This window comes from Cervus elaphus, chromosome 12 (assembly GCF_910594005.1).
Source record: "Cervus elaphus chromosome 12, mCerEla1.1, whole genome shotgun sequence".
Taxonomy (NCBI): domain Eukaryota; kingdom Metazoa; phylum Chordata; class Mammalia; order Artiodactyla; family Cervidae; genus Cervus; species Cervus elaphus.
In genome coordinates, this window is record NC_057826.1 from 98689319 (window position 1) to 98703339 (window position 14021).

Below are 14021 nucleotides of genomic sequence, written 5' to 3' on the forward strand. Positions count from 1 at the left end.
AGCCAACTGTAGTAGAAGTCTAGAGCCCCATCTGCAGGGGTGAGAGAACCCTAATCTTTGTCACAGAGGACATCTTCTTCGCATTCGGGCACCTCACATGTTGCAGCATGAATTCCTCCAAAGCCTCAGGGCACACAGGCTGTGGGGTAGAGGTCATGCGGCCTCATCTTCCTTCAGTTTAAGTGGGGACAGACTTCTTGGCTGAAGACTGCCCTACTCCTTATCAATAAATCTCCTTTTAGGGCTCTTGAAAATCAGTGTCTAGAATTCTTCAACCACTTGAAAGTGAAGGCAATGAGCATACTCATTTCATTCTTGTCAAAAAAAATTTACCTGGGTATTGCATAGAGATTACAACACAAATCAAGTTAAACAGGCTTATCAAATAGAATACTTCCTCCTAGGAAGATAGGATGAAAAGCTGAGAATAATACTAGAAACTAACAAAAAGCACCACTAGAGGAATGGTAGATTCTGGAGAAAGACCAACTGGCCTCAAAGTCTGACACCACCATTCATGATCTGTATAATCTTCATAAGGGTTTTCATCTCTTATGCCTTAATTTCTCTACCTGTAACATGGACATCATAGAATGTATGTCATAGGGTTTTTGTTAATCAAGTGAGTGAATACCTAGAAAATGCTTAGAAAGTGTTATCTATACAAACCACCAAATTAATGGCTAAAAACACAAAATAAAACAGCAAAAGTTATTGCCAGCCATTGGGAATTAGCAGATCAGGATTTTAGGCATGGATCTTGTTTTGTGACTTCTGTGCTAGATTAAAAATGGTTGCAAATGCTTTATCAAATCCCCTTGAAGAGGTGGGATCTCTTTCTTCACCCCTCTGAATCTGGGCTAAGCATATAGCTGTTCTAACCAACAGAATACAGATATGACTCTTGCCAATTTCAGTCCTACATTTTAAAAGAATTGGCAGCTTTCACTCCCTCCTGGGAACCTAGCTGCCATGCTGAGAGGAAACCCAAGCAGCACAGGGGCAGGCCCGGGTAGGAGAGAGGTGAGGTGACCTCCCAGCCCGCAGCCAGCACACACTGGCCAGCCACGTTACTAAGCCGTTTTGGAGGTGGATCATGTAGCTGCAGTCACAGATACAAGTCCAACCGCCTCCAGCTCTGCCCCAAACCGCAAAATCACAAGTAAGATTGGTATTTTAAGCCTTTAAATTCGGGGGGCAGTTTGTTACACAGCCATGGACAGCCAAAAAAATCCTTAGACCAAGCACTCAAATCGGTTGTTCAAATTCTACGTTTATGAAAAGGGAAGAGACAGAGAAGAGGCAGGGCATTCACTCAAACATTTGTTCAACACCTCCTATGTGCACAGCCTCTGTGACACTGCTATTCTGAGGCTACTGGTTTGTGTCTAAGACTGACAGTAGACAACTCTTTACAATGAAGCGTGATTCCAAAAGGACTTCTTTCCTGTAAGAAAGAAGTAGCAAAAGGTGTGGGCGTATCAGATCTTCCAACCCTGATATTTTGCAGACTTGATGATGTAGAGTAAGTACATCTGTGAGACAGCCACTTGGATTATCTTGTATGATTCTCTCATCTAGAGAACAATTTTCTCCTGTACAAATCCACTTCTTAATTAGAGTACCAATAAAAATATGGGTTTCAGTAGCTACGCAACAAGTGAATAGTGAAAGTATGAGGAGTCGCCTCTATACCTACATTCAGGAGTGGAATAATCTCATGAGAGAGGCTTTGAATAAAGAAAGAAGGGCAGGGTTAAGGGACATATGATTTCTTTTGGGGCAACTAAGGTTTCAAAGTAAATAGTGATGGGAGAATTTTACCTATTCATTGCTTGATGTTTAAAAAGCAAAGAATATACACTGATTGCTTTGGACAGGAGGTTTTAATCACTGCCAAGAAAGAACAAACCCTTAAAGACAAAATTTTAGTTTGCTATATAAATAGGCAGCTGTCTATCAGGCAAGCAGATCCAGTCCACAGCTATCCTGTGAAGATAAATTCATGTCATTACCCTCATAACGCTGTACCTTAAGACATCTTTCCAAGGTCTGAATAATTCTAAGAACAAAAAAATGTGATTATGACAGTGAAATAAGGTTCAACTACATACTGGTCTCACAAGTTTTAACCAAGACAAAGAGAACTAATTGCTGACAGAAAACGCACGGCAATGAGGAAGAAGATTTACTGGCCTTTCCTTGACAAGGTTTGGGAGAATTTAATCTAATGCCACTGAAAGTGTGTTCATTCAGTTTCTTGATCAAGGGGGAGAGGAGCTGAAAGTCAAGCATTTAATTTTCTAAGTACTTTTAAATTTGTCTGCTGTTGAAGTCCTTCCTTAACTTCATGTTAGGAAAAGAAAAACAGTCTTTGATAAGGACAGCCAATAGACAAGGAAAAAGAATAGCCAACTCACGCTTCTCAAATTTTCCTTTCGTTGTGTTGTTGTCAATGATAAGGATTAGTTCACTTTGATTAAAATGTTTAGACCTGATAAAATCATTTGTGGTCATCAATATGACCACAGGTAGAGACAATTTTACTGTCTCATTATCTCACAGAATCTTAAACAGCTATTGTTTAAAATAAAGACACAAAAGGAGCACATTCATGAACTTCCTGTTTTTCCATTTTTAAAGTCCTCATGCCCGATACCCAGCTGGTCTCCTGATCACGAATCCTTCACATCCACACGCCTCCTGCCTCTCTTGCACCCAAGCATTCCTGGGGCTCTGCAGGCAAAGGCCAGTGGGGACCCAGCTAGCTGCTGTCACCAACAGGACCAGCAAATGATAACAAGAAACTGCTTTCAGTCACTCCCCCTTGGTTAGGATGCTACAGCGTCAGTGTCAACAATATCGTATAAGAGGCAATGACTCTGGTGGCTAGAGAACACTTGTAGAAGGGCTAAGCTCTTAAGTCAACACCAATGAGACAGCGTCTTGTTCATGATACCCAGGATAAGGCAAGGCAATATCACTACTCTTCCTGCCCCTAAAATGCCTGGTGAGCATCAGGCTCAATCTGACCCCAAGGTGACCTCCACACAGCTTTGAGGCTCCTGGGCAGTAAGAGCTACATCACCAAAAGGTAGGTCTTAATAAAAGAGGACTGGCAACTCTGCCCACCAAGACATTAAAGCAAAACCAGTGTTTAAGAGAAAAATTACAGTGAAAATAGGAAACTCTCCTTTACATCACGGACCTTAATGAGAAATACAAATGAACTGTATTCAGGTCTATGGATCCATATGGATACTGCTCCATGGATACTACAGAGAAGGCAATTGCTACACATACTGCCCATGATAAAGTGAACTGAGATTTAGGGTCCACAAGGTATGACTCACACAACCCTCCTTTGCTTACAAATTCTCTTTACATATACCATTTAAAATATGAGGGAATTCTCTGGTGGTCCAGGACTCCGCACTTCCATTGCAGGGGGCACAGGTTCGATTCCTGGTCAGGGAACTAAAATCCCAAAAGATGTACAGCACAGCCAAAAAAAAAAAGTATTTAAATATACGTGTGTGTGTGTGTGTGTGTGTGTGTGTGTGTGTGTGTATAAAACTATTCTTAAAGTCCATTCCAACTACTTAATCTGCAGGGAAACTCAAGACTGGGGGGACAGAGTGGCAAGTAAGTCACCAGACCTAGAAGTGGAATCCAGCAAGAAACCAATGAGCAGCCGTGGAAGCAAAGGAGAGGAAACAGTGAAGGACACAGCCGGGGTAGAAACTTATTTACTATCTTGGGAACAAAACGATGTTCTATAATGCTCTATTATACCGCTCCAACTAATGCAGGGGCCATGAAGCTCCCTCAGCGCTTTCACCTGGCCACAGGGTTTTCCAAGAGTGGATACAGCCAGGCATATAATGGAGCGTCATACCTCCCACTTGAGTTTCATAGATGCTCTCAGCTCATCTAATGCACTCACTGACTGTGCCAATACTATTCAAGCCAATCCAAGCCTCCTTTCTCTCTCGTCAGCATTCTAGTCACCTTCACCCTAAACCTGTGATTCATTTTTTAAACAAAGGTACCTGAATACATACTTCTCGGGTGACAGAGACTTAAAGTTGCCACACATAAACAAACAATATGAAGGGCCTGGTAAAGACTCTGCAAGATACATGCCTTTGATTTCTTAATTTTTTTAAAAAACTTTCTATTTTGTATTGGGGTACAGCCAATTAACAATGTTGTGACTGTTAATTTCGGGTGAACAGGGAAGGGACTCAACCATACATATCCATGTATCCATTCTCCCCCAAACTCCCCTCCCATCCAGGCCACCACATAACACTGGGCAGAGTTCCCTGTGCTCTATAGCAGGTCCTTATTGGTTATCCATTTTAATTACAGCAGTGTGTTCATGTCCATCCCAAACTCTAACTATCCCCTCCCCTCAGCAACCATAAGTTCGCTCTCTGAGTCAGTGAGTCTCTTGGTTTCTTATCTTAAATGACTTTAGGAGACACGTCAAAGGCTTCTCCTTAAACAGTGATATTAGTGGAGTGGGGTTGTGGGTTCTATTTTAGATGTGAAACCTCTCCCCACATGTAAAATTGGCAAAAATCACTTGGGTCTTTGAACCTCTTCCCCTACCTCCGCTTTTTAAGTGAAGCCCTCACTCTTAGCATCTACATCACAGGGAAAACCACAGGGATTAAGAAAGGCCTTTACCTCATTTGGCCAACATCTCACAATGCTGTTTCAAATGGGAGCTGGGACAACTCAGCACCAAAACACTCAGAGCACCAGGCAGGGGCCAACTGTCCTCACTGCTGGATATCGGCCTCAGACCTCCTCAGATTTCCCCCGCCTACACCCCGGTGCTTCCCCAGCACCAGCCCTCAGCCCCTGGAGAGGGCTCCATCCTTTCATTTTCCCTTCACAGATGGTAATCTGACATCACCTCTGTCTGCCTTCCGGCTGTTTTTTACATGGCTCCTTTTCTTCCCCTTTGCTCTCTCCAGCCATACTCAAGAAGCACAGACTGTTTTGCCCCAAAATGGCTCAAGGATGATGTTAAGAGGAAAATCCACAGCCACCAAGCCTCCTGCTGTAGACACGGATCACACAGACTTCCTCCTCTCTCCTGAGCATCCAGTTCTGTAGGTTTCCCATCACCACTTTCCAGGTATTCAAAGCCTGAGAGATGGGGGGTGGGGGTTGGCATGTGCCAGACAGACGCATCCCTAAAGTCATCAAAAAAGGTGGCCTCCAGCATCTGACCACTCATATATTTGCATACCGTTTCATGAAGCTTTAATTTCAAAGCTGGTCTCCAACACTCAAGTGGATTTGTTACTGCAGGAGCCGGGAATTGCAGGTGTGCTTGCCTTAAAGACTCAGGAGTCCAGTCCGGGGCAGGAAATAAAGTTCTAAGTCGCTTTGATGTGTTTCCTCTGCACCCCCCTCCCCAGCGCGGGTCATTAGTCTCCTCCGAGGAAAGACCACCTTGCCTGAATTGAAGTACACGTAGGAGCCAGTGGCAGGCTCAGGGCTCCAACAAGCCCCCGGGCCTCACCAAATTACTTACCGTCAGACTGAGCTCAGCTGGGACCCCCGTGTATTTTGCCGACTAGGAAAGGGAATGTAGTACACGCCACTGGAGGAAGGGTGGTGGGAAGGGACAGGGGACCCATACCACGGGGAGTAAAACGCTTTAGCGTTTGGAGTAAAACGCTTTGGTGCGAGCTTGTTCCTTTTTTTAAGACACCCGTTTCAGACCGAAACATCAAGCCAGTTCAGGTCATTTCCTGAGTAGCACAACAAGTTAAAACAAGATCCAGAAAATCTATTAATCTTTAATTGCGCTGCATCCAGACTGGGAGCGCGAGGCGGTGGCGTGCAGGGAAGTGAGAGATGGGGAGCGGGGGGAGGTGGTGTAGCAAAGCAAATGCCTAAGAAACCAGAGCTCCTGACCTCAGCTGTTTCTTACCTCACTCAGCTCGGCCGAGGAGTCGTTTCCATATTTCATGGCAACTCCAGAATTCATGACTGCACTTTTCAGAGGCGAGAGCTCCTCCCCTTCCAGGTCTCGGAGCTTCCGAGTTCTTAGCAGGCTGGGTATCCACTGCTTGGTCCCTTCTGGCACATTTTAGTCTAGACAGCCATTTTCACCCAGGACAGCGGTGAAGCCCAAACGAAGGATGCAGGCACTCCTAGAAGGCACGGAGCCGGCTCGCGTTGCACTGACGAGCCGTTGCTGCAGGAGGCTGGGCGGCGTGGCGCGCTCGCAGCTACCGCAGCGGCGGGGCCGGCGCGGGGACCCGGGGCACTGCCGCCCTCGGCGCCGCCTCGCCTCTCTTACGACGTCTGGGCGCCCCCCATGACCGGGCGCGAGGGTACCTCCGGCAGGATCCGGCCCCCTGCAGGGCTTCGGCGAGTTCCCGAAGAAACCAGGGCGGCGGGCCGAGGAGGAGGATCCGAGCCTCGGGTTCCGGGGAAGGAAAGAAAGCTGGAGAGAGCCGGAGCGCCGCTGCACTTCGCGGCGAAGTTTCCCCGTTTGAATCGTCTGGAGTTGGAAGTGTTTTCTGATTGAATACAGCTGTCTAGCTGCTGCCTACGGGGTAAGCGGAGGAGGCGGGGCCAGAAAGAGAAAAAAAGGGAGGAGACCGAGCAGAGGAGATCTTGCCTAGAGAGCAAACATCCTTCCAGCTAGCTCTCTGCGATAGTAATTACAGGACCCAGGTCCAGCAGGAGAGAAGAAACAGGAAAAGCCACCTGAGTGCGCAGAAAAATGAAATAATATGAAACTTCCCTCCTAGTAGCCACTTTCCATAATTTAAGAAGTTCAAGACAAGGCAGCGCTGTAGGGTGGTCATTTTCCCTGATCAGTCTAAAGTGGACACAGAAGGTGTAAATTCACTGTCAGACTCTCTCTCTCTCTTTCTTTGGTAGATAGACCTCCATCACATAAAGGATGAAAGACAGACTCAAATTTCCCATCCTCTCCAACCCTCAAGACAGTCCTTAAAAATATTACATTTCCCATCCACTTCAACCCCCAGACCTTCGTTAAAAATCCTACAGATCACCTGAGCGGCGCTAGATTCACATTTCTAGCGTTTGTAGTACAAATCTGAAAAGATTCAAGAAGCTGTTATACTCAGGACTCCTGGAGTCAGAGCTCCCCTGTGCCTTTCTCAGAGGTGAAAATATCCCTCTGTGTGTCGGGGGAGGGGGCTCGGAGTTTTCTCTGTGTAAAGGTTAAAGCCCACTGAACTTGAGATGCACCGGAAAATGTTCTGCTCCTTTAACAGTAGGTCTGCAGGATGGCTTAAGAGGCCTGCCTCATCAGTCACTTTCTACACAATGGGAACAAAATGTCGCCATCCCCAGTGACAGACCTTGGCATTTCCTGAAGCTATGAAAAAGACATTGTATTGTTAATTTCCAAGGCCTGATTTTTTTTTCCAAACCAAATAGGATGTTTATTTTGCTCTTTAGGAAGAAGCAAAGAACTTGACTATTTGCATAGATCTTCTCACCCACAGGCCTTCCTCCTGAGTTCATTCATTGCCTGATGAAGGCACTACTGGGATGAGGAAGAGTTGGCAGCTTTTTTGGGGGGCACTGGTCCCAAGTTCTAGGGCACTGCCAGACTAGAGCACATTAGAAGCTCTTCCGCATGGGGACTGGTTGGGAAGCCACATTATTTTACTTATTTATTCATTAAAACCTGTTGAAAACTGTGTGCCTGAAGATGGAGATGGTGCTAAAAGAATCTAAAAATATACATTAGACTCAAGCACTAACCCTGCCCATAACGTGTTTGCAGTCTCATAAAACATAATCAGAAATGACTATTCTAAATGGATACTTGCCATAAAAGCAGGACAAATGAAGATCTACTGATCCGTGAAGAATGGCTGAGCCCCTCAGAGATGCAGAGTGAAGAGAAAGTATCCCAGGATGTGGGCCCAGGAAGAGAGAAAGGGTGGGTGGAGACTGGAATGTGCATAGCATGTGTGGGGAATGGCAGGTGTTCCATTCTGGAATGGAACCTGGATTAGATGAGTGAGTTAAAGCCAGGTCATGGACAGTTTTGAGAGCCAGGCTAAAGAAATGGGCCTTCTGATTGGCAATGGGGGAAAAATGCCTCTACGGGTTTTTGAGCACAGAAATAATAGGATTAGACCTGTGCTTTTTTAGACATTCCAGTGGATTTGTATCACACTCATGAGTAACTAACATGAATTCAAGTAGACTAATGTTGAGTATGATTTTGGTATTTAAAGAAACATATTTTTCATACTAGATGGCCCCTAAAGCCAAGCAGATGACTTCATCTGGTGTGCAACCAAAAGAAAAGTGATCTGCTCTAAGAGTGGAAGAAAAATTGGCAGTGTTGAACTTATTAAGAAGCAATATGTCTGCAGATTCTACTTTATGGACAATATAAGACATTTTTAAGAGCTGTGTTGATTACATGGGATTTTCTTGTTAAACATGATTGTAATACTTAATCCCCACATTAGCTGAAACTCCACTACAATCTGGCATCAGTAAATGTGGCAAACTGGAGGTAGGAAACGGACGTGCCAGAGGGACTATCCCAACAATCCAGCAAGAGGCTAAAAAGGCCTGAACTGAGCTGGGTCAGTGGAAATGAACCGGAGTGGGCAGATATAAGAGGTTCTTGGAAAAATGGTAAGATAGCAAACAAAGAAAGTAAGTACTGGAAAGATAGTAAACAGAAACTGTAGTGGAAAGAAGAAAGCTTAAAAATGACTTGTAGATCGAGCACATTACTGACTGGGATTTTCGACAATGTTTTCAACAAAAATAAGTATTCCAGAGAAGAAATATGTTAAGGAGGAAATTACATTTGGAATATCGTAAGTTTGAGGTGGCATATTCAAGTGAAAATGTTTAGAAGGAAGCTTGAAATGGAGCTAGAGAGATAGTCAAGGTTGTGATGGAGATGGATGTTTTGAGGTTACTCTTTTAGAATAATAAATAAAACCATGGAAACAGGTTAGGTTGTCAAGCAAGACAGGACAGAGAAAAGAGAAGTGCCCTGAGAACATTATCTTAAAGAAGGTCTTTTTTGTGAGGGGGAAAGAATAAAAGAAGAAATGGTAGAGAAGGCCAGTTAGAGAAATAGGAAGATAACCAGGAGGACTCTGAGTCTGGGAGCCTAAGGGAAATGTCAAGATAGAAGGGACAGCATCAATATTACATGCTGTAGACTGGGCGGGGGGGCGGGGAAGCCTGAAGATGATAAAAGAGCACTTCAAAGACATTAAATGTCCTTCAAAGATAAATCTCTACCAAGCCCAGGAGACAGAATGCAGATTATCATAAGGAATGGAGAGGAACTAGGGGCAGTAAACATGTACTACTCTTTCCATAAATTTGATGGTGACAGGAAATCAAGAGATGGGATAGTTTCTTCAGGTAGGTAAGCAATGTTGAGTAGAAGGTAGAATAAACATATCTGTAGCCTGGGGCTAAGGGAAACCCTGGAGATACAGAAAGGAAGATGAAGCAAAGTTCCTGAAAAAAGAGGGAAGGAAAAGTCCAAGGACAAAATTCATGAGCTTAGTTTTGAAGTAGGCTTGGCGAGGAGGAGATTTTAATTGCTCCTTCCAAGGAGCCCAGAAACAGTTGGGAGAGCTGGAGAATTTATAGACTTGTAAAGAGAAGACTTCAGTTACATGGTAACTAATAGCATTTGTTTGAAGAGCAATCCAACTTCCTCTGTATGATTGTGGAGCAGTAATGAAAACCAATGAGAACTTAGCAGTTTTACTTTAAGAACAGGAAGACCAGACCTCCCTGGTGGTCCAGGGGTTAAGAATCCGCCTGCCAATCAATGCAGGGGACACAGGTTCCATCCCTGGTCCTGGAAGATTCCACATGCCTCGAAGCCCGAGCATCACTCGAGTCTGTGCTCTGCAACAAGAGAAGCCCGTGCACTGCCACTGGAAAGGAGCCCTGCTGGCTGCAACTAGAGAGAGTCCCCTTGCAGCAACGAAGACCCAGCGCAGCCAAAAATGTAAATAAATGAATAAAATTAAAAAAAAAAAAAAAAAGGAACAGGAAGAAGAGAGAACTGCCTGTAAGCTGTCAGGGCATGGAGAACACTGGAGTTGAGATACTCTCCCCGAACTTGTTCAGCATAGGCTCGACGCTGGTGGGCCACACTGAAGGCCAGTGGCATGTAGAGTAGAGCTTCATGCAGTCAGGGAGAATCCAAATCAGTTTTCTTCCAATCTACGATCCCATGAAATGAAGTTTTGTTTTGCATAGTTTAAGTGTTTTGTGGGTTTTTTGTTTGTTTTCCTCTTAGTTAGGAATCAGGCTGGGAATTTCTACTATCAAGATATTGCTGTAGACAAGAATGAAACTGGATCAGTGTCCTCAGATTTTAGGAAGAAAGCATCCTATTAAAGCTAATTCAACAAAAAGATAAAAAATTTAAAAAATAAAGCTAATTCATAAGAAGATGAAAAATATTCATAATCATCTCAAGAAAGCCCAAAGTATTTGCATTGTAAAAGAGGATGCTTTGAAATAGGACAAAACTGGTGGGATTTCCTGAAGAAGACAGTGACTTTCCAGGGGATAAAGGGACTTCAGAACCCTGTGGAGATGCAGGGAGTCCCACTCCTCTAGGTGCCTGAGAGTCAATAAAGTCAGGGAACCCTCAAAGCATACACTCAAAAGAATTTCCTGCCCTAAATCTATAAGCCCACTCACATGAGTTCAGAAATGCTTTCCCTAACCCAATTCCTCTAGTGCTCTGCTCAGTCATCAAGCCAGGTCCGGAGCCAGGACTGACTCCCAGGCTGAGGCCTCCAGCCAGCCTCAGTGGCCTGCCCCATCAGACATCATTTGCTGCAGGCGGCACGCACAAAGCGTTCAGGAAGCACTGCGCTAGATGATGTTTGTCTTGGTCCCTGTGTCCTCGGAGAGCAATGTTAAAACCTGGAAAAAAATCACCTTCCACTTATGTACGTGAGGATATGCAGCAGGTTTGTGGTGTTGATTCTAAAAAAGAAGAGCACCCACTGTGTGCCAGACATCATGCTGTGCTTTGGGATTCAGTGCTGTATAGGACAGAAACATTCTTGCTTTTACACACCTGGCATTCTTGGTAGAAAATGATCCATAAATAAAGAAGACAGTTATAGCTTGTGGTGGATGCTATAAAGGTATTAAACAGGAGCTATGATGAGGGACAGCAGGCCCCTTAAATAAAGGAGCCAGAGAAGGCCTTGATGAGGTGAGTTCATTTCAGCATGAAGGTCAAGAAGGAGCCCAGTAGGCAGAAAGCAGGGAAGGTGGCCAGGCAGAAGGATGAGCAAGTACAAAAATCCTAAGGCAGAGAAGGTCTGACCTTTCCAATAACCTTCAAGTTTTGCTTTAAATTTCAACAAAATGGTAGACACTACGATGGAATGTGATGAAAGAACGATGGAGGAGCCAGCCCATACAGTGTGTGTGTGTGTGTGTTGGCCATAGAGATGTCACACGAAGACTTTAAGCAGGGCAAAGATATGATCCAATTTATGTTTTTAAAAGGTAAATCTAGTCCTATACAAGCCTTTAAAAGTAGACAAAAGAAAGTTCCTCCTTTATATGAGTATTCCTACAAATAAATGAAAAATTGATAGAATATCCCTACTTTGCAGCATCTACTGAATTAATCATTTAGGTTAAAGCACAATGCTGCTAACATCACAAGACATGCAAACACATGACTTCTGATGGAAGAATAAAACACCACCTGTGAAGCCATTTTAGTGGTACCTTAGCAGAAGGAATATGTTACATTAGCCACAGAGATACAATCAGCAAATTCAGACCACAACTCTACAGGACAATCGGGTTTCTTAAACAAGTAAATTGTAATGGGGGAAAAAAAGCAAGTGAATGAGATATTAATGGAAGGAGAACCCTATAGACATATCAACCAGTTGAAATATGTGCTCCTTATTGGAATCTTGATTCAAATACCCTGACTGTATACTTATACGATACTTATGAGATATTCAGAAATACACTTTTTGAATATTTGATGCAATTTTAAATTATTACTGTTTAAAAATTTTTAATAATCTTGTGTTTACTTAGAGTTTTTATCTTATACATATATATATATATGCACATATATATATATATATATATGAAATATTTAGGGGTAAAATGATATAATAGTTGGGATTTGTGTCAAAATCCTAAGGAGGCAAGGAAATCAATGGGGTTTTCAATGAAACAGACTGGCATGAATTGATAACTCTTAAAGCTGGGTGTTCATTGGAAGGACTGATGTTGAAGCTGAAACTCTAATACTTTGGCCACCTGATGCGAAGAGCTGACTCATTGGAAAAGACCCTGATGCTGGGAAAGATTGAGGGCAGGAAGAGAAGGGGACAACAGAGGATAAGATGGTTGGATGGCATCACTGACCCAATGGACATGGGTTTGGGTGGACTCCGGGAGTTGGTGATGGACAGGGAGGCCTGGCGTGCTACGGTTCATGGGGTTGCAAAGAGTCAGACACGACTGAGCGACTGAACTGAACTGAACTGAAAGCTGGGTGACAGTGTATGGGAGCTCATGCTACTCTCTGTCCACTTGCATATGTTTAAAAATCTTCATAATAAAAAAGCCAAAAAAGGACAATCTTGCCTTTATGTAAGAATGGGTTGTGGCATCATAAAAGCAGTAGAGCAAAGAAGCTTGTTAAAAGCTATTTTGGTTGTCAAAGGATGCCTGTGGCTTGAAACTCAGTAAAATCAATGAAGATGGTGAAAAATGAATGAACTTGAGATATATTATTTAGGTAAAACTGACTTAAACTCAGTGCATGACTGGATGGAGGTAATGAAACAGGAATTAGATGATCAATGTGGGGACTGAACAATTGGCTGTGGAGAAGGACTAGGTTTAGGGGAATCAAGGGTTCTGTTTTTCATTATTTACTTACTTATTTCTGGTTGCGCTGGGTCTGCGTTGCTGTGCTTGGACTTTCTGCAGTCCAGGCTCTCAAGCAGCAAGCTGGGGCTGCTCGCCCTTTCAGTGTACTGGCTTCTCACTGCAGTGGCTTCTCTTGTTGTGGAGCACAGGCTCTAGGCCCACGGGCTTTAGTCCTGGTGGCTCGCAGGCTTGGCTGCTCTGCAAAATGTGGAATCTTCCCGGACCAGGGGTCTAACCCGTGTCTCTTGCCTTCTCAGGCCGACTCTTACCCACTGTACCGCCAGGGAAATCCAAGGGTTCTATTTTTAGACACATTAAATTGGAGATTCCTATTTGACATCCATGAGGATGCCAATAGCAGCTGGATAAATGACTTTGGGGCTCAGGGGAGAGTCAAGTTAGACAAATGGATTTGGAAGTCAGCAGCATATAGATTAGAGTTGATGTTAAAAGTCATGAGAACAGAGAGGATCACCTAGGGACAGAGTGAGTACAGAGATGCAGCCCCAGCACTTACCATTGAGATGCTCCAGTATTTCCAGAGGATAGAGGAAGAGAATCTAGCAAGGAGGATCAAGAAAAAGTGAAGACGTGACATCATCGATGCCAAGAGACCAGCATGTCAAGGGAAATTGCGACCTATGTGAAATGCTGCTAAGAGTTCGAGAAAGTGACAACAAAGAAGTGTCCTTTGCTATTGGATATTACTGGGGACCTTGAGAGAAGCAATTTCTGTAAGTGGTGGAGATAGATAGTAGCTAGATTAGTGTGGATTGAATAGTGACTAGGAAGTAAAAATATGAATGGAGAACTATGGACGGAGGTTCATGACATTGTACACAAGGCAGGGATCAAGACCATCCCCAAGAAAAAGAGTGGCAAAAAGGCAAAATGGTTGTCTGGGAAGGCCTTACAAATAGCTGAGAAAAGAAGAGAAGCTAACGGCAAAGAAGAAAAGGAAAGATATTCCCATTTGAATGCAGAGTTCCAAAGAATAGCAAGAACAGATAAGAAAACCTTCCTTAGTGATCAATGCAAAGAAATAGAAGAAAACAACAGAATGGGGAAGACAA

The 14021-nt window shown here is 43.9% G+C and overlaps 1 protein-coding gene across 2 annotated transcripts in view; it reads right to left on the reverse strand.

Annotated features, from left to right (window-relative positions):
• The window catches only part of MCC (MCC regulator of WNT signaling pathway), a 488910-nt gene that overhangs the window by 292571 nt on the left and 182318 nt on the right, over positions 1-14021 (reverse strand). The window contains exon 1 of one of the 2 annotated variants that reach the window (XM_043920202.1): positions 5957-7526. The exons of the other annotated variant lie outside the window; for it this stretch is intronic. Within the exon in view, the coding sequence (XP_043776137.1) occupies positions 5957-6013 (57 nt within the window). The 5' untranslated portion in view covers positions 6014-7526. Of the gene's footprint in view, positions 1-5956; positions 7527-14021 lie in introns of those variants that run through there. 2 annotated transcript variants of the gene reach the window in all.